Source organism: Diorhabda sublineata, chromosome 8 (assembly GCF_026230105.1).
Source record: "Diorhabda sublineata isolate icDioSubl1.1 chromosome 8, icDioSubl1.1, whole genome shotgun sequence".
NCBI lineage: Eukaryota > Metazoa > Arthropoda > Insecta > Coleoptera > Chrysomelidae > Diorhabda > Diorhabda sublineata.
Window position 1 is genome coordinate 21,079,209 of NC_079481.1, and position 27,343 is coordinate 21,106,551.

At 31.7% G+C, this 27,343-nt stretch overlaps 2 protein-coding genes across 5 annotated transcripts in view; both read left to right on the forward strand.

Annotated features, from left to right (window-relative positions):
• LOC130448458 (ATP-binding cassette sub-family D member 1) overlaps nt 1–11,213 on the forward strand; it is a 142,178-nt gene extending 130,965 nt beyond the window's left edge. For all 4 annotated transcript variants that reach the window (XM_056785858.1, XM_056785857.1, XM_056785855.1 and 1 more), the window contains exons 7-9: nt 268–478; nt 7,398–7,523; nt 10,132–11,213. In XM_056785858.1, coding sequence (XP_056641836.1) covers nt 268–478; nt 7,398–7,523; nt 10,132–10,315 — 521 coding nt within the window. In that variant the 3' untranslated portion in view covers nt 10,316–11,213. The remainder of the gene's footprint in view (nt 1–267; nt 479–7,397; nt 7,524–10,131) is intronic.
• Nucleotides 11,214–12,939: 1,726 nt separating this feature from the next.
• On the forward strand, nt 12,940–23,787 carry LOC130447363 (uncharacterized). Its single transcript, XM_056784148.1, has 3 exons — nt 12,940–13,186; nt 15,119–15,262; nt 19,990–23,787. The coding sequence occupies exons 1-3, from the start codon at nt 13,045–13,047 to the stop codon at nt 22,908–22,910; spliced, it is 3,207 nt and encodes a 1,068-aa protein (XP_056640126.1). The 5' UTR covers nt 12,940–13,044; the 3' UTR covers nt 22,911–23,787.
• Nucleotides 23,788–27,343: the final 3,556 nt, after the last annotated feature.

Consider the following 27,343-nt stretch of genomic DNA (forward strand, 5'->3'; position numbering starts at 1 on the left):
AATTTAGTATTTCTAAATTTTTTCTAAACATATTTTTCATTAAGTTTTGATTACCTACCAGCTAATATTTGAGTTTTGGTTTTCAAGTGCATTTTTCAAGTGCAATTTTATTTTATTAATAGTCTCACAAATTAATTAAAACCCTCAAAATATAAACAATTTATAATTTCATAATTATTAAATCTTGGTTTCTAAGATATTTGATACTGTTATTATCTTTATTCTCACGTAAAACAATTGAAATTTCATATTTTATTTACATTATAGGTAATTTGAGGGATCAAGTAATTTATCCAGATACTAGTGAAGATATGAAGAGAAAAGAAATAACTGAAGATCATTTATTGAAAATAATGACGATGGTTCATTTGGATCATATTGTTGAAAGAGATACCTTCCACGAAGTCAAGGATTGGACCGATATTTTGTCTGGAGGCGAAAAACAAAGAATGGCAATAGCTAGGTTGTTTTACCACAAGTAAGTTCCACTTTTCAATCAAACAAGTTATCATCGTGATTAATAACATTTTTGGTAGTAAAAATGTATTTTTAAAATAACATTTTTGAATAAAATTAAAAAATTTTTTTTGAGCGATTGATCATAATCCTACTTTTTCTAGTGGCCTAGTCGAATGGGATCAAAAATTTATAGTTAGATTTTGGGATTTTGCATAATTATATACAGTAACTGGAATTATGAATCTATTCCATTTGGCTTTTTCAACCTGTAAATTATTATTGTGAATAAAATCATTCACAATTTTAGTTCGGTGTACTACGAGGATGGTCTCCGAACTACTTGGCCTGACCTAGAGTGGCGGTAGTTGCTTGAAAAATACCACTGTATTAGAAAGTTCACAATCTATGGTTTGCAGCCATCAATAGTGAACCTTATCAATGAATTTGTAAACACGGATAAAATTGGTCATCATTATGTGATACAATACTTTCATTTGAAAGGCATTAGTCCAAACAGTATAAAAGCTGAACTAGATTCTACTCTGAGTGAAACTGTTCCTTCGTTACATCAATAAAATATGGGGTAGCAAGTTTAAACGAAGCCGTACGACCTGCGACGACCAGCATCACAGTGGTCGATCAAATTAGATAACGACTCTAGAAATGTTGAAGAAAATCCGCGGTACTGAATGATCGTCGACTGAAAGTTCGCGAGCTAGCAGGCATATTAGGCATTTCAAAAAGTGCTGTACATCATATATTAACTGAAAATTTGGACATGAGAAAGCTGTGAGCAAGATGGGTGCCGCGTTTGTTCACAATGGAACAATAACAACATCGTGAAGATGCCATCGAGTGTTTGGCAATGTTTCACAGAAATAAAGCCGAATTTTTGCGCTGTTTCATACCCATGGATGAAACGTTGGTCACTTCGCACCCGAAACGAAAGAAAAATCAAAACAATGGTCTGAATAGGAAGAACCGGCTCCAAAGAAGGTAAAGACCGTTTTTTCTGTACGGAAGGTCATGACGTCGGTTTTATAGGATACGCGTGAGATAATTTTGACGTTTGAGCGAAGATCAAGCAAAAACGGCTGCATTTGGCTAAGAAGAAAGTGTTGTTTCGTCAAGAAAGTGCACCAGCTCACACATCAGTTATTGCAATGGCCAAAATGAATGAATTAAACGCCATGCACCCTATTCGCTAGATTTAGCCAACTTGGATTATTTTCTGTTTCCAGACTTGATAAAAAGGATAAAGATCCAACAATGAAGAGGTGATGGCGGCAGTTAATGGCTATTTTGATGATCTTGACTATTCTTATTATAAAAAGGGTATAGAACTTATTGAACATCGCTGAGAAAAGTGTATGTGCAGGATATAAAAGGAGATCACGTTGAAAAATAAATAAATTTTTTTCCAAAATTTTTGAATCTTATTTGTTTAGCCAGGTACTTCTGGAACCATCCTCGTAACATTTATATGTGTTCTACTCTGTCTCACTTATTCACGCTATGGTTTCAACTGTTATTTTATTCTATTAACTTGAGCATTATTCATTAATGAGTTCACTTAATGGATTAAAAGACAATGAACATGGAATTGCCTTCTACGTTTTTGGAGCAAGGTGAATCAAGAAATTACTAAAGCTCATTAACATTAAACTATTTTTTTATCACAAGATACATTACAATAACATTCACATTGCAGTGTCATTAGCAACTAAGAAAATAATTGATGGAGTGATATAGAATTGGGTGAAATATAATCTTTTAAGTTGATCACAACAAAACGCAGTTTGGAACTTGTTCATTTTATGGAATCATATATTTTTGAGATCTGTAGCATAATAAAATTAACGACTTTAACAGAGGTAATATAGAATATAATGTCTACATGTTTTGCCTGTAGTAGGATCATATTAGATTGTTGCTTCGAATATGTGCTTAAGATTTAGATGTACGTAGAGTGGTCAATGAGTCCTTAGCCTAACAGAAATAAATCTCATAAATAAAAAAAAATTGTGATTATTTTTCAATATATTCTCCCCTTATTTCCACATACTTCTCAGAATGTCTGACTAAAGCTTCGATGGCACTATAAAAATATGGGGTATCTTTAGAGTCAAAATGTTCGTACACCGCCTATTCAATTTCATCGTAGCTGTTAAATACTTTACCCCTTAACTCTGCTATCAGTTTTGCAAATAAAAAATAGTCAGACCAGGCCAGGTCAGGGCTAAATGGTGGATGTTCAATATATGTGAGCCACTTTCGTGTACATTATCCTCGGAAATCGAAGCAGTGTGGACTGAGCATTGTCATGAAGCAAGCGCACACCGGCTGATTTTGTCTTGACTGTTTTCGATAATTATTTGACGCACTGCCTTCTTAATTTAAAGTAATATGCCGCATTCACGGTTCTATTTGATTCCCTCGAAGTCGCAAAATATTGTAGCCATTACTTTTTTGGTGGTTTTCGCAACCTTTGCTTTTTTTGGCAAGGGTTCTCCTTTCTGCTGCCACTCCATCTCTTTTGGATGTCGGATCATAGTAAAAGATGATAGTTGAATCAACTGTTACAATTTTTTGGTCCTCGGGGTAAAGCTCTAAAAATCGCTCACAACATTCTATTCGACGTACTTTTGCACTCTTCTGAGAATTTGAGGCACCCACTTTGCACTAATTTTCGACATGGAGTTTCATTAGAATACTTGTTTTAGAAATGTCAGTTTGTGCTGCAATTATTTAGGCGCTGATTGCTTAGAACAATTTTTTCACTAATTTAATGTTTTATGGAGTAGTCAACGTCACAGGAACTTAAGATTCTTCTTCTGAGAATTTTTGTCGCCAGCAAAACAACTTCTAATTGTTGAAAATAATGGATACCTTAAACAACTATTCTGTTTTTGATTTGTGTTGTGTTGATCCTTCTTTAGTCAGAAATTTTATAATTGGTCGTTTGAGCTCTACTATAATAAAATGGATCGAGGCAGCAAGTTGAAACTTTGTGTAAATCTTGTTGAGACATGACACTAACGCGTGCATAAAGGTTTTCGCGAACGTTCTCTATTTACTATATGTATTTGTTTGAAAGTCGTACATTGCATCAAGTATCGGCATGACTGTGAGAAACACGCTTAATTTATTCTAGCGCGTGTTAATTTTTTGCTGTATCTAAATAATTCATATTAACTATATGCGTAAGATGGTCTGTATAAAATGCTTGAGGTAACTAATGTACGAGGGTTGTCTAAAAAGTTTCCCACTTCAACCTGAAAATGTCAGCACTTATCTAGATCTATAAATTGGGAAATATATTTGCACATGTTCTGAGAGATTTTTGGTAAAATTCCAGCTATTTTGAACGCCTAGTTTCTGTTTGAAAATCGTATAAATGAGGCGTTATGAAGATTTTTCTCCAAATTGAAAAAACTGAGTATCGAGAAGTCAGTAGATATTGGTGAATATGCTTACGCAAATAAAAGAGGAGTTATACATTGTGTGCGGAGATTCTGTACCTTCATTCACGACCGTAAAATTTTGGTTAGCTGAATTCCAACGAGGCCTATAAGCTTAACTGATTATGAGCATTGGATGCCGAATTTGCTTACTTTGGACCAAAAGCGAATGAAAAGGAAAAGTGATAGCTATCGATTTTTGGAATAGTCATGGGACTGTGTTTATAGACAAAAAGGAGAAACAATAACAAGACAGTATTATGCATTAATGCTTGATCAGGCAAAAAAAGAAGTGCTACTCCATGAGGCGAACACACACACCGTCTCACATTTCAGTTACCCCCATGGCTAAAAATCATATAGAAAGTTATCGCAAACATAAACTCCTATTTTGAGGAAAAGGTTAAAAAGTTCGCCCGTAAAAGTGTATAGACTGGAAAGGAGATTATGTTAAAAAAATATTAGGTCGGATACAAGATGGGACGAACATCAATAAAGATATTATGCTACGCTGACAAAGCAATCTTTATAACCAAAAACGAGGATGACCTGCAGCGTCTTCTATATCGGCTCCAAACAACAGCCGAAAACCTTAATATGAAGATATCAGTAGAAAAAAACAGAATAGCAAAAGAGCCTACAAGATGTAAACTAGTATACAATGTACATATTTTGGAGTCAAGATCACAAGCACCAGAAACTTACAACAAAAGGTAGGAAACCAAGTTAGTTATGCCTAAGAATCTCTCTACTATCGGTGAACATATATTTGTTTTTCGATATGAGATCCCCCAGATAGCCAAAGTACGCATATACAAAACAATGGTAAAAACTACTTACATATGCAGGGAAAACTCAACAGACCCAAAACAACGAAGATCTTAATGAGGGCAGCAGAGCTGAAAACATTGCAAACTATTAAAGGGGTGATCAAGATAAGAGATCAAGTAAGAAGCAAAACTATAAGAGAAGATCGAGATCGAGATCGAGACGACGATATTGGAGAGACCACGTCGACAGAATGAAGGAGGATCGATGGGCTAAATGGATCTAAGATGAAAAACCAACGTCAAGGAGACCTCCCGGTCGACCTCTCAAGAAATGGCACACAAGCTGGAGATCTACTTCCCAAGAGGCTGAATAGTAGAAGACACAAGACTGTTTAAAAAAAAGAGAAGGAAGAAGATTAGGTCGGAAACTTTTTAGATAACCCTTGTCTTTAAGTTGGTAAGGATAAATACTGTGTTAATCTAGCTAGATAATTGATTACTGTATTTCACGTGTCCATTTTTTTTAAAGATATCCAAAGGCTGTTCCCTTTGCTTCGTCTCTGACTCATTTATTAAGTTAAAAGAATTATTTGTCATATTGTAATTTACCACTCTAGAAACTGAGAAATCTGCACTTGGTGAAGCGTGCCCCCAGTAGAATCTCGAATAAGAGAAGGAGAATCTGCAGTATCAAAAGACAGTGAAAATATGGTGTGAATTCTTATGTTGCAGATAGTCATATACAGGCGAGGGTGTAGGTGCAGCAACCATAACCGCTACCACACATAAAAATATTGAAAAGGTTCATAACCTCGTGTGACTATCAGACAAATAGGTGAAGTTAGGGATCTTCCATACAATATAGTACATAATACTGCCGAAATAAACATGAAAAAAGTATATACACAAGCAAACTCGAAATACATATGCAGCCATCTTTTAACGCAGTATAGAAAAGATGAAAACACTTTTTTTGCAGTATTAGTAACAATGCAGCAGTCATGGATCCTTCACTATGAAGTAGAGACCAAAATACAATTTGGGGAATGAAAATGTCTAGGCTCACCACCGTGGAAAAAATTCCACTTCAGCAGGGAAATTCATACTAAACGTATTTAATGATGCGGAAAGCATAATTTTAGCAGATAGAATGGAACCACAATTGTAGGAGCTGCTATTATATCATTTTAGTATAAATATTACGTGAGGCTATTAAAGTGAAATTCAAGGGGAAGATGCACAAATATTCCATCAGGATAACGCACTCAGTTACAGGTCCACCATTACAACAGAGGCAATAGGCTTCTAGTTATCATTCGCCGAATTCTCTAGATTTGGGTTCTACGGATTATTGGGTTTTTCGTAAACATAAATGCGTGGAAAACGATTTTCTTCTGGTAATGAACTCATGTACATATTTGAGTTTATCCCGAACGCGGCGGAGGGCTTTGTTTTATAAAATGTACTAGTTTTAGTTGCAAGAATTAGTAAAAATAACATGAAGCAGTTTATTCATGAAATTATTCTTATTTTCTTTCGTGTCTGCTTCTAAAAAGAAATAAAAAAGCCATATCAGATCATTATATTTACTTATCACTCCGATGACGCCTTATTTATATATCACATCTCTGATATTACTCATTTGGTGTCACCTTGGTGAGTTTTATAGAATTGTGGGTTTATCCCATCATAGTTATAATATGCATAAAGATAATGATTAATTTTGGTGTGAACTGATAATTTTGAACTAAATGATATACATGATCATTCCACAAGGTCAGTAACTAATTCTCACAATTAGTCCAAAGAGGTGTAAAAACGTTTTGTTATTTTTTTTTTCATAAAGGATCTATCAATAAATATCATTTAGTATGTTCTGATTTTCATCTATATGATTATTTCTGTAAATGTGAATATATTATAATTGAGAATTTGCTAGAGTTAGCCAAAATACATTCACATTTGGAAGTACAGCGAAATGAAATAGCAGACAAATTTGCTAAAGTAAAGGCAAATAAACTCGTCATAGAGACTTTTACGGAATCAACTACAGGACAATAAAGAAAATACCAGAAAAGTATGTGAAAAGGAGAAAACAGCTACTACAATAGGCGATTTTTGACACTAGCAGTTTTTAAACGGAGTGGGATAAATAAATTAGCTGTAAACACTAAGCATCCACCAGCACAATAGATCCTTTGGGTCACAATATACATGATCCACCGATTCAATAGATCTGTCTTTTGATAAACAAAATGACTACTTCACCGTAAATGCATACCGGCCTAACACCACCTAGAATAATTTCATTCAAATATACAATATGCCAGTTCAACATGAAAATAGACAGAAAAACAATAAACTTTCTAACAACAAAACTCAAAATAAATTTTGATTTAACAGCGATGGTATATTGTAATGAAAGATAATTCCTATAATGTATTGAAAATAGCTATTTTCTTTGATTGTATAATAATGTCCCATTATTTTGATACAGTACATCAGAGAAAATAAAATTTTCGCAGAGTCGCCCACTTCAAATACTATCACATGGATATAATTGTATAATAAACTAAAGAAGAAGCTTAGAACACGAATTAATTTATTTAAAACCCTTTCTAGATTTTTATATTATCAATAATTATATATAATATATAAGCTTTTCTATGACTTATTCTGAAAAATGAACTTTTTATACTTATTTTAGGCCTAAATATGCTCTCTTGGATGAATGCACTTCTGCAGTATCGATCGATGTTGAAAGTTTTATTTACCAGAGTGCCATTGATATGGGAATCACTCTTCTGACAATCACACATAGGCCTACATTGTGGTAAGTATTGGTTTCATCTTTGTATTAACAATATTAAAATTATTATTAAAAAATTTTAAATATGTATGATAGAAAACATTAACTGTTTCTTAATGAAATTATTTTGGGAGTTACGATATTTATGATTGATATTGTGAAAATAATCTAATTTGTAGTCTTGAATGAAACAATATCATTTCTCATACTTGGCTAGTGCTTGTATTAATTCAATATGGATACATTCCGCTTAATCCACACGTTTGCGACCACTGAACTTAGGTGCAGGGCATATTTTCATTGCTCTAGGGCCTAGGCTTACATTATGGCGACTTTGTGAAAACGTGCAGTTTAGTTTGCATATTTCGCTTACAATTAGACTGGGGTGAAATTTAGGTCAACAAGGACAACAGTTTTGAAAAAACTGACTGTATTTCCATTGCAATTTATTTTAGGGATGGTAAAAAGTGACTTGTTTCGTCACTACTGTTTGAAATTTCATCACGTTTTGATTATAGCGCGCTCTAATCTATAGTTTATGGGCGAAGAGGTCACGACGCGGTTGAGAACAATGCCATCATCTTTTATGTCGAGCGATTGCTCACGACAACTATGGACTTTAGGTGAAACGATACAAATGGTGTTAATTTATGGGCGTTAAATGAAACGTACTCTGTATGAATTTTTTTGTTTGTAAATGGTTAATGGCTAAGTTGAATTCAGTAATCAGTACATTACAGGCAATGCCACTTAAACTAGGATATTTCATTCATTACATGAGTTTTAAATATAATTAATTACGTTTTAAATTGTGTATCAGATAAATTATTATGTGTAAGTATACGAGGTGTGGCTATTAACCAACAAGACTGGTGATATAAAATATTTTCTTTGGATATTATGTATTTTTATTATCACCTTTAATATATAACCCTTCTTTATCCCTACATCGGTCTATAGGAATCTTCCATTATTCAAAACAATGCAGGAAGTCTTTTTCGTTCAGTACCTTCAGAACCCATGCTACTGTTTCTTTCACAGCTTTAACAGACTCAGATATTGTTAATTTTAATGCAGATTTGACCTTAAGAAAGAGCTAGAAGTCGTATAGTGCAAGATTCAATGATATTCAAATTGTCAATATAATTATTTTTGCGATTTTGCGAGCTTTTTGTTGTTCAATTGTGAAAATTTCAGACTCCATGTTAGAATTTTTATGTAAAATTTGCCGCACACTTTCTTTTTTAATTACTATAGATTCAGCATCCCACGAATGCTCAACCGATGGACATGTCGAACAAAATTACCGACTTTTCGATGTTTTCATTCGTTTTTTATGGCTATCTTTAAAAACTTCAAAAAAAAACATTCAAAAACACGTGGCTGCGACAAAAATTCATTGCCACACACTTGTTTAATAAATTATAAGTTTCAGTTGGTTTTTTCAAGTTTCATGTGAAATTTCAAAACAATCCGCAGTTCTATTTTTACCACAAAACAAAGAAGAAGCATCTATACAAACGAATACGACGGCTACACTGGTTTGTCTACAGACGCGGTAGATATCGCATTTGAAAGAGTAATATTCAGATTAAACAGCTGACACTCGCTAACTTTTGGCGCATGCCTGCTTTTTCTGTATAAGCGCTAGTCTTGTTACTTACTAGCCATACCTTGTATATCAAATCTACTTTTTGTTTCATTATTTGTCACTTTTAACTAGCAACTACGAAAAGTATAGAAATTATAATTAATGGGAACTATTGATATGAGGAATACTATTTAAAATCCCATTAGATTAGTCACATTTAAACCTTTTTTAGCTACTTGTTTGTAAAATTAATTGTCTCTTGAGTGTCCACTCCCAAAAATCCAAATGTGAATGAAACTGAAACGAGATGTAACTTTTTTGAACCTGGTATTACATGTTACCATTACCTTGTGGTAATTGTTATTCTTAGAGGAGAGGAACAAAAGAACAGATGAATAGTTCTTATTAAAAAAAAGGAGTTTCATATACAAAAATTATTAATCTCTGATTTACATTCAGAATTAAATAGAAAATATATTTATCTACTAATTTCAGACATCACTGTATTTACAAAAAAACAAATTTGCGAATAATATTTTTATATCACTTTAGGTGATGAAAAAATCATAATTTATTTGATATCCAAGTATGAAGCATTATTCAACAATTTTTCACAATTATTACTTTAATGTGAGTTGTGTGTATTGAAATACTTTTATCAAGGTTATTCTATCTCAAGTCATTAGATTTTATTGTATGTTAAGAATGTCAGTTATTTTATGTTATCAACAAATTATCTCAATAGAGGACATTCAGGTTGTTTGTCGATAAAAATAATAACATGAAGTTAAACCATTCAATGGTTCCCTTATATTTATCACTATCTACTACCATCATGGTATGAAAAATACTTGAAACTTTGGATATAAACTTTCTTTATAAATATCATGAAAATTATTGTCTAGTATATTTTAATACCTTTAATAAGTGAAATATTCGGTAATTGTTAAAGCAAGTAAATTGATGACACTTTTTTAAGTTCGTTTCTATGAAAAATATCTACTGTTAAATTTTGATTTGTTAAATTTTTTTTATTTGTAGTAAATTCCACACTCATATTTTGCAATTTGATGGAACTGGATCATGGAAATTCAGTAAATTGAACCATAGCAACAGGTTAAATTTGAAGAAAGAAAAAGAAGAACTTTTGAAAACAATAGACAATGAAACACGAAAACAAAGACTCAACGAACTAAATAAGTTACTTGGAGAAGATGATCCATAATATTTTTACATAATCGAATTGTGATTTTAATTGTAGTTTTGTTGTAAAAATATACTACATTGAACCATTCAATAACGTTGTAGTATCATTGTAGCATTCCGGTGATAATGCTGTGATAATTCCAAACAATCTTTAAATTAAGATATTGAAATAAGACAAAATTAAACATTTGATTACATTAAAAGAAATTATTTGGTTGTCTAATTTGAAAAATGGTCATCAAACTGAATAAGAAATAAACTGAATAAGAAATAATTTACTTAGAAGTATATAGAAATTTGAGTTTATGAAAAGAATTTTTAATTTAACGTTAACTGTAAAATTGGTTTTCCTTGCTGTTTCATGAAAACAAAAAAAATATAGTGATTAAAACTTAATATGTTTGAAATTAAAACAGCATAATATATATTTTTAATTAATCATAATTTAGTGTAAGACATGTACAATGTGAACATGTTTCTTCATACAATATTAATTCAAAACCAAACATCACGTATGCTTTTTTATTCGCGCTACATACAGTGTGTTCCAATAATAGCTGTGAATATTTTGACTGGAGTATCTTGGGCTTTGTTACAAAATTGAACACTATTTTGATAAAATGCTCTCTTATATACATGTATTATACAATAAATTATATTTATTATGTGATATCACTTAGTGTTGACAAATGAAAAGTGCAGGCTTACAATCTTAATAGAAGCATTGCTAGAAATTTTGTATAACTAGGTAATAAGTAATACACACTATTCGATTCCATTGAAATATTAACAATTATTAGAGATCCACACAGTATAAATTTGAAATGTGATTTTGTTACATGTTTATCCAAAAAAGTTATTTATGTAAAAACTTAGTTACGTATGTATTTGTTGGAAATAAAATATTTCAAAAATTATTTCCATATTTATTTTTTACTACCCAACCTATAATTCATAATGTTCGAATGTATAATTTAGAAAATATACTTAAATATGAGTTCTGATTTCGCATATCTAAATATCTATAACTCAGAAAGGAGGGGTCGGGGTACGGGACATTTTTTTTATGTCGCAGCATTATTTTGAGGTCATCAACTCACTCCCGAATTTTTTGCATCAGGTCCCTGTATATTAATGATACATTTTTTTATAAACTAAACTCCAATGGTCGTCTAAATATGTTTAGATTGTTACCGATAATCTGATACTTGACAGTTTATTAGCTCGAGTTAGAGAAGGGTGGATTCTTCAACTATTGAAGTTAACAAAAAGGCGCCAGAGAAGCTTTGGTACGTTCTCAACACTAGTCCTCACACTTAGAAGGTTGAACGGGTATTAACAAATGAAACCTGATAAGTTTTTCCCAATGATGTTTTATTTGGTTCGACTATAATATTACGAGTACATACGAAAGTAGGTAAGAAGTCGCTTGTGCAAGTAAATATGCGCATGCGTGTTAGTTTGCGCGCACAAGGAATGTCTGCTACTGTTCGGTTGATTAGTGGCTGGAGTTCGAGTGTTGTAGTGCTGCAAATTTTGCGTGCTTGAGTATTTGTATGTTTGGAAATTAGTTTGAAAATTAGTGTGGTAGTGGATTACTAACCGCCACGCGTGCGCACTAACTATCGTGCACGAACCTAGTATTGCGTGCAGAAACGCAAGATATAAAAAAAAGCGAACATAACCTTTTTGGATGTCTTCTTATTTAAGGTAGGGATTATTTGATTGTTATAATGATAGTGTTTGTGTATTTGGCAGTTTGAGCTTTTGACGCATAAACTTTTCAGCGTTTTAGTGTTAAAGTGTTTGTGTGCTGGAAAGTTTGAGAGTTTGAGTGGTGCATCGAATGCTTGAAAGTAGTCGTGTTGATGAGTTGGATTGTTTGCTTCGTACTTAAATCCTGAGTTCTTAAGAGTTTTTTCGTTTGTGTGTTTGAGCATTTGGATTTTTGAGTTCTTCATTATTTGTTAAACAGGCTGAAATCCAAACACTCATACTTCCAAATACTAAAGCATTCCAACACTCCAAAAGAACAATCCTCCATCAATCCAACATTCAAATAGTAATACACGAAAAAGATAGATCACTCAAACTTTCTAGTGCATAAACGCTTAAACCGAAAAACAAAGTTCGTTCGTGTGTGTTTTTTTCTTGGAGTGGAGGGGAAAGCTCTACCGGTCTACGCTGCCAACGAGGGCCAGCAGAGGTGTGCTGCTCGCGTGCACTAAAACCTACTTCACTTATGTCTCTTGTGAGCATATATTACCCCATGGAAATCACCGTCAAGGACTACTTGGCGGGAGAGACATTAGCTAATGTCTTCTGTTTTCTTCATTACTTTCCCCTGCGTACCTCAATCGATGCTGGCTGATTTGAGGTTTAGCAGATAGCAGTCCGGTGGCTGTGTACAATCCGCACGCGTGCTCACAGACTCTCAAGCGGTCAATACTCTAATTCAACATTATTTGAACACTCAAGCACTCAAATACCTGAGCAACCATATACCCAAAACCACAAACTCTCAAACACATCTTCATTATTATACTCTAATACTCATACTAGATAAAACAAAATATGGTTGTTTTGCTGTTTCTACTAAGCTCCTTTAGTTTTTTACTAGCGGTTTGCTCGATGACAGCTGACATACAAATAAACGAACAACGTCAAATACAAATTACTCATCGGGTTACTTTGATAAAGGAATGTAACAGAAATTATTATTGGGTGTGACAATTTTCTCAATTTAAAATGAGTGGTGAAATTGAGGTTCCAGAAACACCAAATTGGTTACAAGAACTTGAAGCTAAAAGAGAGAAAAGAGTAAAAGCTAGATTAGGACATGAAGCTGGAGCTGGTGCCCCTTGTTTGAAATGCGGAGATAATTGCCCAGGTAACTACATAATTGATTCAGTATTTGAATATTTTTGAGTTGAAATATACAACTTTCGAAGATGACTGCTATTTTTTTTTATTCTAAACAAATTGGGATAAAATTATGGTTATTATATCTTTTATCAATTTTGTAAAATAAAATTGATCTTTTTGAAAATGAACAAAATATCTTCACATACTTTTACATTTAAGAAATTATTCAGTATTCAATATTGTATTTTCTTTTAAATTCCAATGATTGTTGGTTGTGATTGGTTTAAGTGTAGTTATATGGAAAAGTGGTAAAGTGTTGTATAGTGTGCTCTTGCTCTTTCATATGTGATACAAGATATGATCTAGATTCATATTGCTCATACACTTCATTTTGTAATACATTCATTGTTTTGCACTTCATAGTTCCATTTTCTTGACAATATTTAGTATCTACTGACTCAAATTTATGGTGAATAGAAGTACTCTTATTTTACTGACAAATGTGTTATTGTATTACATTTTTGTCTCTCTTTTATAACTTCTACTTGAGTTTTAGATCAACTTTATTCACCTTGAAAGACCCCTGGGTATAAATGTGGATTGCCAACCAATCCACCTTATATTGACATGTATAGCATAGAGTGGATAGTGGATAAGTAACTCTTTGAAATTTAGAGTCTTACATGATAGTAAATGGATATTTCATACATGCCAGTATAAATAAATATATATAATCACTTTTTTCATGCATAATTGTTTGGATAGGTTGTGCAATTTATATGTAGTATTGAGTTCATAACAGATAATTATGGAATTGCATGGAATACTTGGTATATAAGATGTTTCACAAACCCTTTAATGGGAATTTTGGGTACAAGGATGGTTACTTTTGAGGAAATGTATACTGTATATATAACACATTCTCTCTCATAAAATGACCACTCAGCATCAGATAGGGGTGGGTGAAGTGGCAAACATTCATCCCAGAGAAGTTGGCATAGTGCTAATAAAGTCAATGATACATGTGCTGTAGAAATTTTTTTGTCTTACATCTAGTCTATGTGTGTTATCACCAGCAAGTGTAAGTGATAGATTGAAAGGGTTACTATTTCAAGGTGAGGGACTTTATAAGAACCATTTTTTATTTTGATTTCCAGCTTTGGCATCCAAGAGACAGATCATATATATATATATATATATATATATATATATATATATATATATATATATATATATATATATATATATTGACATTGTGACTTACCACTTATTTTGTGATTGTGACCTATTGCTAATTATCGTTTTTATTGAATTCATATTCTAGCTTGAAGTATGTATAATATAAATAAATGACCTTAGATTGAAAACTCCATACATACACACCACCCATGTATTTCTTCATAATGCTTGTTCGGGATTTCAATGGGACCAGGAAAGTTGGCTACCTGTTGCTTATTTTCCAATACATTAGGCTCTATTAGTATTTTCATCTGTAACCAAATTAACCAACCGTCTTCCCTTGGAAGCACTCATGAATGATACCAATAGGAAGTGTTCTTAGCAAACTTTAATCAAAAATGAGTTATGTTACTGTAGTTACTAGAAATATTAAGAGCAATATATATTTCTAAAGGTTTTAAAACTTGAAATGTCTGTAGGGCAGATCACAAATTATCAAGTGTTCCAATATTTGAAATCACAAAAGATTTATTTATATATTTATTATTATTTATTGTGATTATTTTGTTAATTTTAATGTTAAATTTGAAAATTATAGCTCAATAACACATTATATCGTGTTTATATTTGTTTTGATATAATAGATAGATAGACAACAATACAATGGAATTGATTCGAAACTAAAATAAAATATTTGCCTCATTTTGTATTTAGGAACTCTATATTGCTTTACTATAATTATAAAAACTACTGTTAAAGATTGGTTAATCTGTTGTAGGACTTGACTTGCATTTTTGGAGAAAATGTTGTAAAATATGTAAGTGCTCTAAAGAAGAACATGAGGTTCAAGATGACGATATATATGGATGGGCCCAATTCCAACTACTAGGTAGTAAACCCAATAAAATTAAAAGAAAAATTGGTAAGTACAATTGATGCATTTGTACAAGATATCTTATTTTTGCCATGCCACATTTAAAAACCTATATTTAAGAATTCAGTAATATTGTTGGTAAATCTTATCCTCCAGCACCGTAAAAAACTAATGTCATTAATTCATATATGGTTAATATTCACTCTATTACTCAATCTTTGAATGCCCATCATAGTTGTCTGCTCACATACAATTCAATTGAGATATATTTGGGCATTAGCATGAATAGCATCAGTAAGATACCTCATGATCATTTGGCTGTGAAACAAATATGTTGGAATTCCACATAACTTGACTAATATTAAGAAATGTTGAAAATTTTGCTAAAGGTGCATCAAAGGCTGTATATAACATATGTACAGGTGACAAATGATGAAACCCAAAACAAAACAGCAACCAACCATGTGGGTTTTAACAAGAGGCAAATTCAACAGATAGAAGCACATAGAAGCAAATGATTATCTATTTCTTTGACATCGTAGGTCATATGTTAGCATTTCTAATAGAGCAACTTATTTTGGTTAACTCTGAATGGTATGAACCATTTGTTTATCAAGATAAATTAGATAAATTCGGAAAATATCTAAGAAAAAGGGAACTATTCTTCATCATAACAATATGAGCTCTCAGACAAATGAATTTTGAATTAGCGAAAATGTTGAGCTGAAAGCCACGAATCTTGAATACAATCTTGATATGGCAACAAAAGGTTAATGATCTTCAACGCCAGAAGAGTTGTATTTGTGCTGAAAATGCATATTTTGGAATTGAGGTAAAAGCACCAATCATTGACACAAGTATCAATGATTTACACACCAATTATTGACAAAAACTTTCTCATTTTTCCTTATTACATGAGTATATAAATTATGAGTAATAATAAAAAAAAATCAAATTGGGTACAAGAATAAGCTTCAGGCTTCAAATATATCTATCTCTTTTGAAAAAGTATATTTTATTCTTTCACCAATATTTTGCAATTCTGGTTGCTCCAGTTTTCCTTATCATCATTGGTTCCAGCAATATAGATGTTTTTGTCGCCTTCTGTTGTCAGTACTTTATCACTTTTCAGTGAACAATTGAAAACATGTGTTTCGTTATTAGTTATATCTAATAGATCCTTAGAATCCAGATTAGCTCTTATTTCCCCAAACCATTGTCTAATTTTCTCTCTTGATACCTTTTCTCGTGCCGAAATTAAATTTTGTGCAACTCTTAGACTTAAATTTGGGTCCCTTTTCAGGAATGAACTGAACCATTTTCTATCTGGGCTATAATTTCTGAAAAGATTCGGACGTTTCTTTTTTGCAGTAAAAGTTGTACACTATCTAATAACTGATCTTTATCAATAAGGTAGTCAAATATATTATTCATTTATCTACCAAATATTCTTCTGGGGGGAGAACTGTAGTTGCTCCTATACGACATTCTAGGGTCAGCCTTCTACTTGACTGGTAATATAAGGTAATTCTTGGCACAGAGTATGAACCAGTGGCCATAGCTATGCCTTTTGCTACAGCTTCATGAGCTTTATTTATCTGCTCTTTGGAATATTTCTTTTTGGTGCCATATCTGCAATAAATGATTTTCCAGTAATTGACACCTGATGTACCAATAATTTACACTTATGTCAATAACTGGAACCATTGACGCTTTAGAATTCTTATAAAGAGATGAGCTTTCTGTGTATTCTTGCAATGTTTTGGTATGGTTACATTAAATTTGTTGAGAGTTTCAATCATTGACACCTTTGACAATAATTGGTACATAATAATCACTTGATACAGTCATTGACACCAACGCCAACTTCAGGTCATATGATGTACTGAAAAAACCTTATTAAAAATTCTTTGATCCATACTTAAACTGTACCATAACAATATGGAAGAAATCAAACATTAATACATTATGGAATAAAAATTCAATTACTTTAACTAATCTTTCAAATTTTTACATTTAACTGATAACGAAACTTTTCAAATTTTGAAATAACCGACAGTTACCAGCTGATTTGTTTCATAGCTGGTATAGTGTTGCCAAATATCATATTTACTATGTTTTTGTGTTGATAATGGCTCTGAAACGGGTGAATATTCAACTTTAGGTATCAATTATTGGAACACGGTCAATAACTGGTACGTTTACCTTACCTCAGTTGGACTGGAAAATATATTTCAAAAATTCATGGAAAACACATAGAAATATGTATTTCATATATTGTATCAGATTTTGAATTATTGTTTTTTATGTAATTCAAGTAAAGTCTAAATATTTTTAATTCTAAATATTGGTCCATTTGAATTATATTATATCTTCCAAAAAATGCTATTTTTCTGGGGCTTTTGTGTCCCACTTCTCAAGGTGTTGAATTAAGTCTTTTGATACTTTTAAGTCAATTTGTCATTGGAGTTGTGGGTTTATTGTAAAATTAATCTCTAGTTCATTAGAGACTGCAAGTAAATGAAATTGGAGCTTTTTATCAACTATGGAATGGATATGATGCCCTTTTACCTCTTCAAACAAACAAACAAAAACACACAAAAAAAAATCAAAATTAAATACTTATCAAAGCATAGAAATCGTGGTTTATAAATTTTTAATCATGTATAAAGCTGAAAAGATAAAATGTAATAATTCTATAATAATTGTTATGCATATATAATATCTCAGTGATTAATTAAATACAATATTGGAGCATATTTTATTTATTAAATTGATCAATGAATTTTTAAAATGAAAACAAAAGTATGTTGTGAAATAACGTATATTTTTCTTTAAAAAAAAAATGAATCTTTTTTTATTAATGATTTTATGAAAAAGCTGAATTACTACAAAAGGGTATTTAAAATCGAAACAAATGACCAAAATTTATACGTAAGAATTTGTGGGGGAAAAAATCAAACGTAATATTATGATTAGGATCATATTTTTTCTGCAAACATTTTTCTAACTGTGAAAGCACCAATATTCTATGATGTTGTCCTAATTTTCTAGGTCACTCTCAGAATTGGAAAGCACAAAGTGACTTAAATCAGAATCGCTGCTACAACTAGGTGAAAAATGTGCATCCATGTTTTCGTTTAACAGATCATGATCATAATTAGAATTTAAAAACATGACATTGTCATCACTTAACAAATGAAGATTTTGTGAAACCGATACTAGTTTCGCAGTGCGTTCATCTGTCAATCTATTTCTCTTTTTTGTTTTAATGTTGCTAAATCCTTCCAGTTGCGTTCACATGAAGTGGCAGTTTGGGGAATATTCAAAATTCTGACTGCAACCCTAGATAGTTCTCTTGTACTTCAATAACCTTTCCCCCAAGTTGCTGGAGATATTTTACAGGCAGCTTTCCAAATAATGTCTTTATTCCAGAGCTTTTGTTTTGCTTTGTACTCTGCTATATCTGACATTACTGTAACTTCATTGATACCAGGAGTGTTTTTAGCAATTTCAATTATGGTTTCAATAGCTGTCATTAAATCATCTTCTGACAAATTTTGTCCACAATATCGTGGATTTAAAAGATTTGCAGCTAAGTGCACTGGGTGAAAACAGAAATTGTATCTGTCAGTTAAAAATGATTTAACGGACTTTTCTTCTTCTTTGGTCAGGGGTGAAAAAGGCAATTGGTCGATTATTTTTGCATCGATTTTTTTAAATATAACTGTAACTTCTGAAATAGATGGTGCATCACCTTCTAACTTCTGTATTGCTGCAGAAATGGATAAAAGAAGGTTGTATATAGTCTGAACTTGCACCCAAAATATATCATTATCCAGTATCTGCTTTCGTATATTTGGAGGCAGTGATAATGTGTCGCCTATAGCTGCAGATTGTAAGCAGTTCTTTGTACGCAGCAAACTCTCAAAACATTTTGTTGCTGATCCCCATCTAGTTTCTGCTGGCAAAATAAGAGAACTTTCTTTCCCTTATTTTTCTACCTGGATTGCCTTCAATGTTTGATTTTCAATGTGGTGATTCTTAAACAATTTGACAATTGCCTTGCATTTTGACAATATTGTTCGAATTGAATTCAAACTTATATCTTTTGCCAAAAGGTTTAATCCACTTTCGATCTCTGTTCTCAAAATGTCTGCTATGTATTCTCCAGTATGACGAGAAGATTTTGTATTCACTCCTTTTAAGAATATTGGCTGAGGTATTGCAAACATTATGTTCATCAAAAGATTTCCTTGTATGTCAGTCCATCCATCCGAGAGCAGTTTCTTTATAGCAGTGGTGTCATCTTCTGGCTTTTGCCACTACCTAATTACTTTATTTTATCAAATAACAAAAGAAATGGGTGATTCATTTCCAGTGCTTTTTTGTTATGATATGAAATATGCTGATTTAAATTAAACAATGGGACAAATTTTAAGTAAAACAGAATCAAATATTCAATTCATGTGGATTACAAAGTTAGAATTATAACCTATAGTTTTTGTTTAAATGGTACAGAAATTGACAAATAAAAGAAAACTAATAAAAGAATGGAAAGTTCATACATGTCCTATAAAAAAATTTCTAAAAAATTGCATTCAAATTTTCTGGAAAAACTGAAAAATTTTCAGGAAAATTTTCCATTTTGGAAAATTGTCCTCCCCACATCACTATTTGTCATTCAGAGGGTGGAAATAAGATGAGAGCTGTATGTATATGTAACCAAAAATTGATTTATATCTGAATATGATTAGAGTGTATTTAATTTTCAGTTTTACCAGGAAGGAAAGATGAAATTGATTTGGAATGGGCGCCTAAGGGGCACAATGACACTGTGGACAAGTACCTTAAAACATTACCTCCTGAACAATTACCAGTTAAAGGTTCTCAAGCTGCTCAAGATCGAAAACAACTTCTTCAAAAACAAATTCCGATACATGACATAGATCCGACCTTGTGTCATGAACTTACAGAAGACGAACTGAAGAAGATGAATGATTACATTGCTCACGTAAAGCAGAGTAGTGTGGGAGTAGGTCAGATTGTGAGTTTGTCTAGTATAATCAAAGGTAAACTACATATGTTGAATCCAGCAGAAGCAGCTATTTTATCTAATCGGTACAGTAAGGGAGTACCCATGTCTGAAATTGTTAAATTACAGGCACAAAATAAATCGGGCTTGTTGAGTCACAGCTTAGAAAAAATGTCATTGAAAAATAAAAATCTTCCATCAGTTAATCCCAGTTACATTAATCAGACAGAAGATAATTTAAATCCTATAAATTGTATCAAGATGCTTGATAAGGATTATCCTTTTTATAGTACCGATACAAAAACATCAATGCCCAATGCTCAATTTTCTGCTTCTCTTGGACCCAAACAGTTCAAAACATCCATACCTACTCAATCAAATATTGATCCTAATATCGATCCCAGATACTTACAAAACCCCAATTTTGATCCAAAAAACAGACCCAGTCACTTTGTACATCCCACATCACAGTATAATCGAGATATCCATATGAATAAATTACCATTGAAGATTCCGTTAGATTACAACTCTGAAAATAGTGCTTTTGTGCCTTATCAAAAAGTGTCATCAGTGACAAAATCAGGAACTCCTCATTTGGAGGATAATATATCAACTGGACCAAATTATACAAAGAATTTACCTAGTAATCAGAACAAATCTGTAATTGGTATGAATCCAAATTACCAAGGATTGGGAAATGATGAAGAAATGTATGAAAATTTACAAAGCTCAAAATCTGGAAGTAATTTACCAAATTATGCACCAGGTAAATATAATACGTATGCTGAGACACAATCTCCTACAAGGATACCAAAAAATGTTAAGGATTTAGCACTTAGTACATACGACTCTACTCAAAGTGATCCTGGTGGAATGGAAAAACAAGGTAATGGGTTCCATTTAGGAAAATATAGGCAGCCAGGCTCCTATCCCGACAGTATGCTAACAAATTCAAATGGATTCAGACCTATAGATGTTGGAAATGATGGAAATTCTAATTTGGCAGCTTCACCTTTCCAGCATAATCCTGCTTACACGACATCAGGAGATATTGCTAATTCTAAATTTGAACACACAAATCCAAATTACCACTCGAGTAATTCTTCTATTGGTAAACATGGTGTAAATCCATCTTACAGTTTGCAACTTAAGCCTAATACTCATCCAGCATCTAATCCTTCAACATTGAGTCATACTAATCCAGATATCAAATTTTCAGAATTTAGTGTTCCAAATGTACAACAGTATGATCCTAAATTTTATTCTGATGCCACTCCCAATTCACTTGTTCTGGATAATAAACAATTTGATCCCAGAAATCTTGATGCACTCAAATCTAATATTAAACAGGGTGGTATTACATCTTCAAATATGCGTCATGGTGGAACTTTAGAAGGTTCAGGTTTTAACATCCCACAGTATGATGTAAATAATCCAGACAAATTTCATACTATTCCTGATGATTCTAAAGTCCAAAATCCCAGAAATCTTGATGCACTTAAATCACATTCTAAACAAAGTGGTATCACATCTCCAAATATGCGTCATGGTGGAACTTTAGAAGGTTCAGGTTTCAACATCCCACAGTATGATGTAAATAATGCAAATCAATTTCATACTAATCCTGATGATTCTAGAGTCCAAAATATACAGTTTCATCCACAATCATATCCTAAAAGTATTTCTGGGGGCTTACATAACCTCCAGTTTGATCAACAAAATGAAAATTCATTTAATAATCCATCTGGTAAACAAGTTGTTAGTCCTAATTTCAAACAAGGAAATAATGAAGGGAGAAATATAGGTAGTAAATTTGCTATACCTCGGTTTGATGAAGATCCATGTAATAACAATACCACACAGGGAAGGAGTTTAAATAACAGTCCTTTGAAACAAGGAAAAAAATTATCCGAATTGCATCCTAGCGATTTAAGAGTTGATGAAGATTTTCTCAATCCGAGCCATGTGAATATTGGTTTAATTCGGGATGTACAATACCCGGATATTAAAACAGCTATGCATGAAGTTGGTGATTTTTATGAAGAATACAGTCCAGAGAGTATCAAAGAAATTTTAAATAATGTAATTTTACCAGATTGTCATTACTGTAAAAAACCGTTTGAAGAAAATGAGTTTGCTGTTACAATTGATAGAGCTGATGTATTATTTCACGCCGGTTGTTTCAAATGTGCGGGCTGCAATCAGATTCTAGCCGATAATGTTTATTTTTACAATAAAGAGACTGATAACGTCTATTGTTTGAGAGACTACGCGAAAATTAGAGGTTTCCCAAGGTGCAAAGCGTGTGATGAACTGATTTTCACTAAAGAATATTGTTTGGCCGAAAATTCCACATTCCATTTAAAACATTTTTGTTGTACTGAATGTGATATGCCTTTAGCCGGTCAGGATTATACTTTAGAAGATGAAATGCCTTATTGTTTACCTTGTTTTGAGCAGAACAAAGCTAGTAAGTGTAACGCTTGTGGTAAAGTTATCAAACCCGATGAGATTGGATGTACTTTGAAAGGCGTACACTTTCATGCTGATGACAAGTGCTTTGCTTGTAAAGTCTGTAAAACACCTTTGATGGGAAAGAAACTGTTGTTAAGGAATGATAAGTTATATTGTTCTCATGATTGTTATGGCGCTGATCAGTAAATTGAGTCAAGAATTGTTTACATGCAATTTTTATCACAAGTAATACTTACGATTAGATTGAATAATTGCGTTTTGATTTTGTGTAAATAAGTGTAACCATATGAAACAGTCAAAATTGTATGTATTTATCTTGTAGCCCACAAATTGGGTGAAAACTGCAGAAGATAAATTGCTGGCGATTTAGCATTTCCAGTAAAAAAATCTGTTAGTATACAATCTTATCATTGGATAATAATTAACAGATTCAAAATATGATTACAATTATTGTTGTAAGGAGGCTCAATTGTTCAGGCTATTCTTCTTTGCCTTTTAACTTATCTTTTCCTCATATCATTACACATTTATTGAATATTCCGAAGTTTTCTAGAGTGTTTGAATAACCAATGAAAATATTTGAGAAAATGGGATTGGATATAAAAGCCGCAAGGTGTTACAATATTATGGAAAAAAGGAATAGTCCCTGGGCCATCAATGAAGTCCACTAAATCCTATTCAAAGGCCTTCCTTTTGACCAGTCTACCATGAATATTCATACCGCGCATTCGAAAGCGGCGCGCTTGCTTTTGGAAACTATCTAAACATGACATTTTTCAGCCTTCAGGGTTTGTGACAACCTATTTTAATGAGAAGATTATGTAGCATAACCACTATGCGGACGATATTGTCCGACAAAAAAGGGACGCGTTCGCCCAGTCCAACGACCGAAACACGTCAATTTTGTGCCTTATGGGTTCGTGGTTATAAATTGGACAAAAGTACCACGTGTTTTATTAGTACTTTTTGAAATAATTTATATCATGTCCGACAAAAATGTGGGCGGTCTGACAAGAAAATGATAAAATGTATGTCTCTTTAGCATCTTCAGTATAAATAAATAAATATTATCTACAATCAGACAAAAAAATTACCTAAATTTTCTTAAGTGAGTGACTGTTGGTTCTTCCTTTTTTTATTGGTATTATTGAAGCAAGTTGGTTGGCATGTCTTCATAGAAAAAATATTTAGTGAAAAACCTTCATTTTGAAAGATTGCTTCGGTTTTGAAAGTTTCATACGAATCATATAGTCTGCTGAAGCATTTACAGGAGATATAAATAAATCCTACGAAACCGAATGTCCCTTGTGTAGGTAATGCCTTTTCCAAGAAAAAAATCATTGTGCAGGTGTAACGTACTCTACAATATTATTGTATCTTAATTAACTATTATATATATATATATATATATATATATATATATATATATATATATATATATATATATATATAATAGTTAGTTATATAAATATATATGAGAATTTAGTCACCTGATATACACATTTTTTATTTTTATTGAACTATTTAGGGTTTTTTGATATATATTTTTTTCGGGTTGTATGTCTTCTGCACAATTTCATTATTTCCATATTACACATACAATGTGAACTCGAAATACCTTCATCAAAAGTAATATATTAAAACAAAAATAATATATCGAGATTACCTAATTGAGTAGGTATGCTATTGAAATGAAAGTATTACAGTTTATGGCGAGGGTGTAAGAAACGAGAAAGTTTCGAATACCCTTCATTAAGATAAGATTAATATTACCCCTAACAACAACTTCACAATACTACATTTCCAAGTTGGATATTCATTCCAAGTTTTATGTAGTCCCTAGTTTTAAAAATAGATCTATGAAATAATGGAAAAATCGAAAAATTCCTGAATTGATTAATTATAACTTAATTTCTCCAAAAAGTTGATGCTAGAGATAGTTTTTTTAAAAAAGTTGTATACAACGAGAAACGAAATTAGGTCTACCATAAGCAATACAAAAGTGTATGTGCTCAAACTACATTATATTCATTTATTCACAATGAGAGAGAAGATGTTAAAATAATGAATGCACAATTCACTGTTGGGTTCAAATTAAAAGTGCTGTTTTTTAGTGGTGCCTATTAAGAACTTACTTAATAGCTGAAACCTATCACTATAACCATTGAGTTCCTAAATCAATAATTTACCCTTTAGGATCTCGGGATACATACATTTTCATGTAAAATTATTATGAAAGAAATTAAGGGGTTTAAAGGGCAGATGAATAATTTGATTCAAGAAGTGTAGTATATTTGTATACATAGGAATATATGAAAACCAAAATAACCAATTTTTTTGCTCTGTTTTTAAATAATATCTATTAAAACAGTATTTAGAGCTTTTTGATTTTCTGATCAGCACCACGGATGCAAGAATGAAAAATTTTTATACTGCAGCTTTTGATATTCTTATATATATTTATTGATGAGCTTATGGAATAAATTCAAGTGCCAATATATTTAGACATTTATATATATTATTCTTATATAAATAAGTATATATTTTATATATTGATGATACATTATTTTTTATTGTAGCGATTTTAGGCTGTTGTTTATCTGTAAAAATAAATGTTTATGTACAATAAAAAAAACAACAAAATTGAGTTTAAGAAATGTTCCATATTCTGATACCGCCTTAGTATTTTCTTCTTATACATTTCACGCTTATTACTTCAATATATTCCAATTAATTCCTAAATGTTTGAGGGTATCGGATTAAAAAAATTTTGTTTGTATCGTTAATTTTATATGAGACTGTTTCTCTACTTTTTAAAGCATAGTATACTTTTAGTAAAATCACGTGTTTGTTTGACAACTTATAGTATTTGGGACCATTTAAATCAACTCACAACTGTCTTTGTTGTACTAAAATTAATGTACATAATTTATTTTTACAAATGTATGGTGTGATATTTATTATAATAGAGGTTGTTTACTTTAGTCAAAATATTTCCTGTAATTGTTGCCTTAAGCAAATGTCATGTGCATTACATAATTAAATTGTTTTTAGCAATGTTTAAAGACTGAAACTAGTTTTGAGTATTTTTATAGTTTTATTATTTTGTAATTTATATCCAAAACTGGAAACTATTTTGATATACATGTTAAGTAACACGTACTTGTGATGAAAGCCTATTGTTAAATTGTCGTGCCTCGTATATTGCGTAAAATAATTAAAATTTAAATGGACAATAGTATGAAGTAGCTAATTTATTTATTCCTCATTTAAATACGTTTACGTTAGGAGGGCTGCTATTTAAATGTCTGATAATAATCAAAAACAAAGATATGTGGACGGTACAGGTTTTTTGTTTTTAAAAATATTCATGAAGGTCAATTTGCTTGCGTTTTTGAAGCACAAAATGAAAAATATTCGGGCACTCATTAGGTGAGTACTTTTGATATGCTACAATAAAAATAAAGTCGTTTACAAAGATGTACAAAATACCCTCCACAAAGTATCTAGAATACAAAATGCAATGCAATACTTTTAATCAAGTATTTCAGATACCAGATACAAAATACTTTCGAGAATAGTATCTAAAATACTAGAAACAAAATAAGTATCTAGTAAATACTTCTTAAGGGACTAGAACCGGTTATAAGGGTAAATTTTTTTTTCTTAAGCATCATTTTCTAGAGGGCGCCAAAGTTGATACTGCGAAAATGATAGCCTTCCGAGATAATCTCGAATTTGGTAAATAAGAAACAAGAAATTCAAAAAGTTTTTCAAGAGGAAGGTAGCTGATATCGTAATTTACCACCTTTGAATAAAAAATTGCAAAAAAAAACAAATGGCGGCTGTTGAAAAATATTAACTTTTTTCTTTGGCAAATTTTTTTATTTCAATTTTCTAACAATTTTCTGGTAAATTACGTTAAAATACAACAATTTAAATAAAACGCATAAAGCATTAAAAAAATCTGTCGATTTTAAAAGGATTAAAAAATCGCAAAAAATCAATTTTTTGAAAATTATAACCGTTAGTAGCTCCTTAAGATGAAAATGCTTTTGTAATAAAACAAGATTTTATTTTAATGAATTCAAGTTTATTTTTGACAATTGACATTTGCTGCAGACTCCAGCTGCAAAATCTTTTTGAAACGTCTATTTAGGTTCTCTTCAATGACATCAAGAAGAGAAAAGCCGTATTTTCGATTTTCTTACCTAAGAACCTTGATGTTATGTTGAATTCTTATTAACTCGGGTAACAGATAACCATCATAAGTATCTTTTTCCCCTTGCAGGCTTTGAATAGCTTTGCTATAGCCTACATCAGTGGTCGCCAACCTCTCAATGTGTTGAGTTACTTTGTTAATTTTGAAATAATCAACGAGCTACTCAGACGGAAGCAACGTAACGCAACGTAAATTGAATAATCCATAGTTAATTTATCATTATATGTATTTATTTTACTATTTAACTGGTAATACATAATACATAGGTACTAATAATAAACTAATTAACTAATATTACTAGTACGTACTTGTTCATAGCTACATTCCTACCTACCAAACGAAGGTGTTTGAAAAATAAACACAAACTTTTATCCAGCCACAACGGCATGTCACGTAA

Excerpts from the sequence above, each read along its gene's own strand:
- LOC130447363 (XM_056784148.1), top strand. The coding sequence starts at position 13,045 with ATGAGTGGTGAAATTGAGGTTCCAGAAACACCAAATTGGTTACAAGAA. Across the intron at positions 13,187-15,118 it reads ATGCGGAGATAATTGCCCAG|GACTTGACTTGCATTTTTGG; the intron begins GTAACTACATAA and ends AATCTGTTGTAG. Across the intron at positions 15,263-19,989 it reads TAAAATTAAAAGAAAAATTG|TTTTACCAGGAAGGAAAGAT; the intron begins GTAAGTACAATT and ends TTTAATTTTCAG.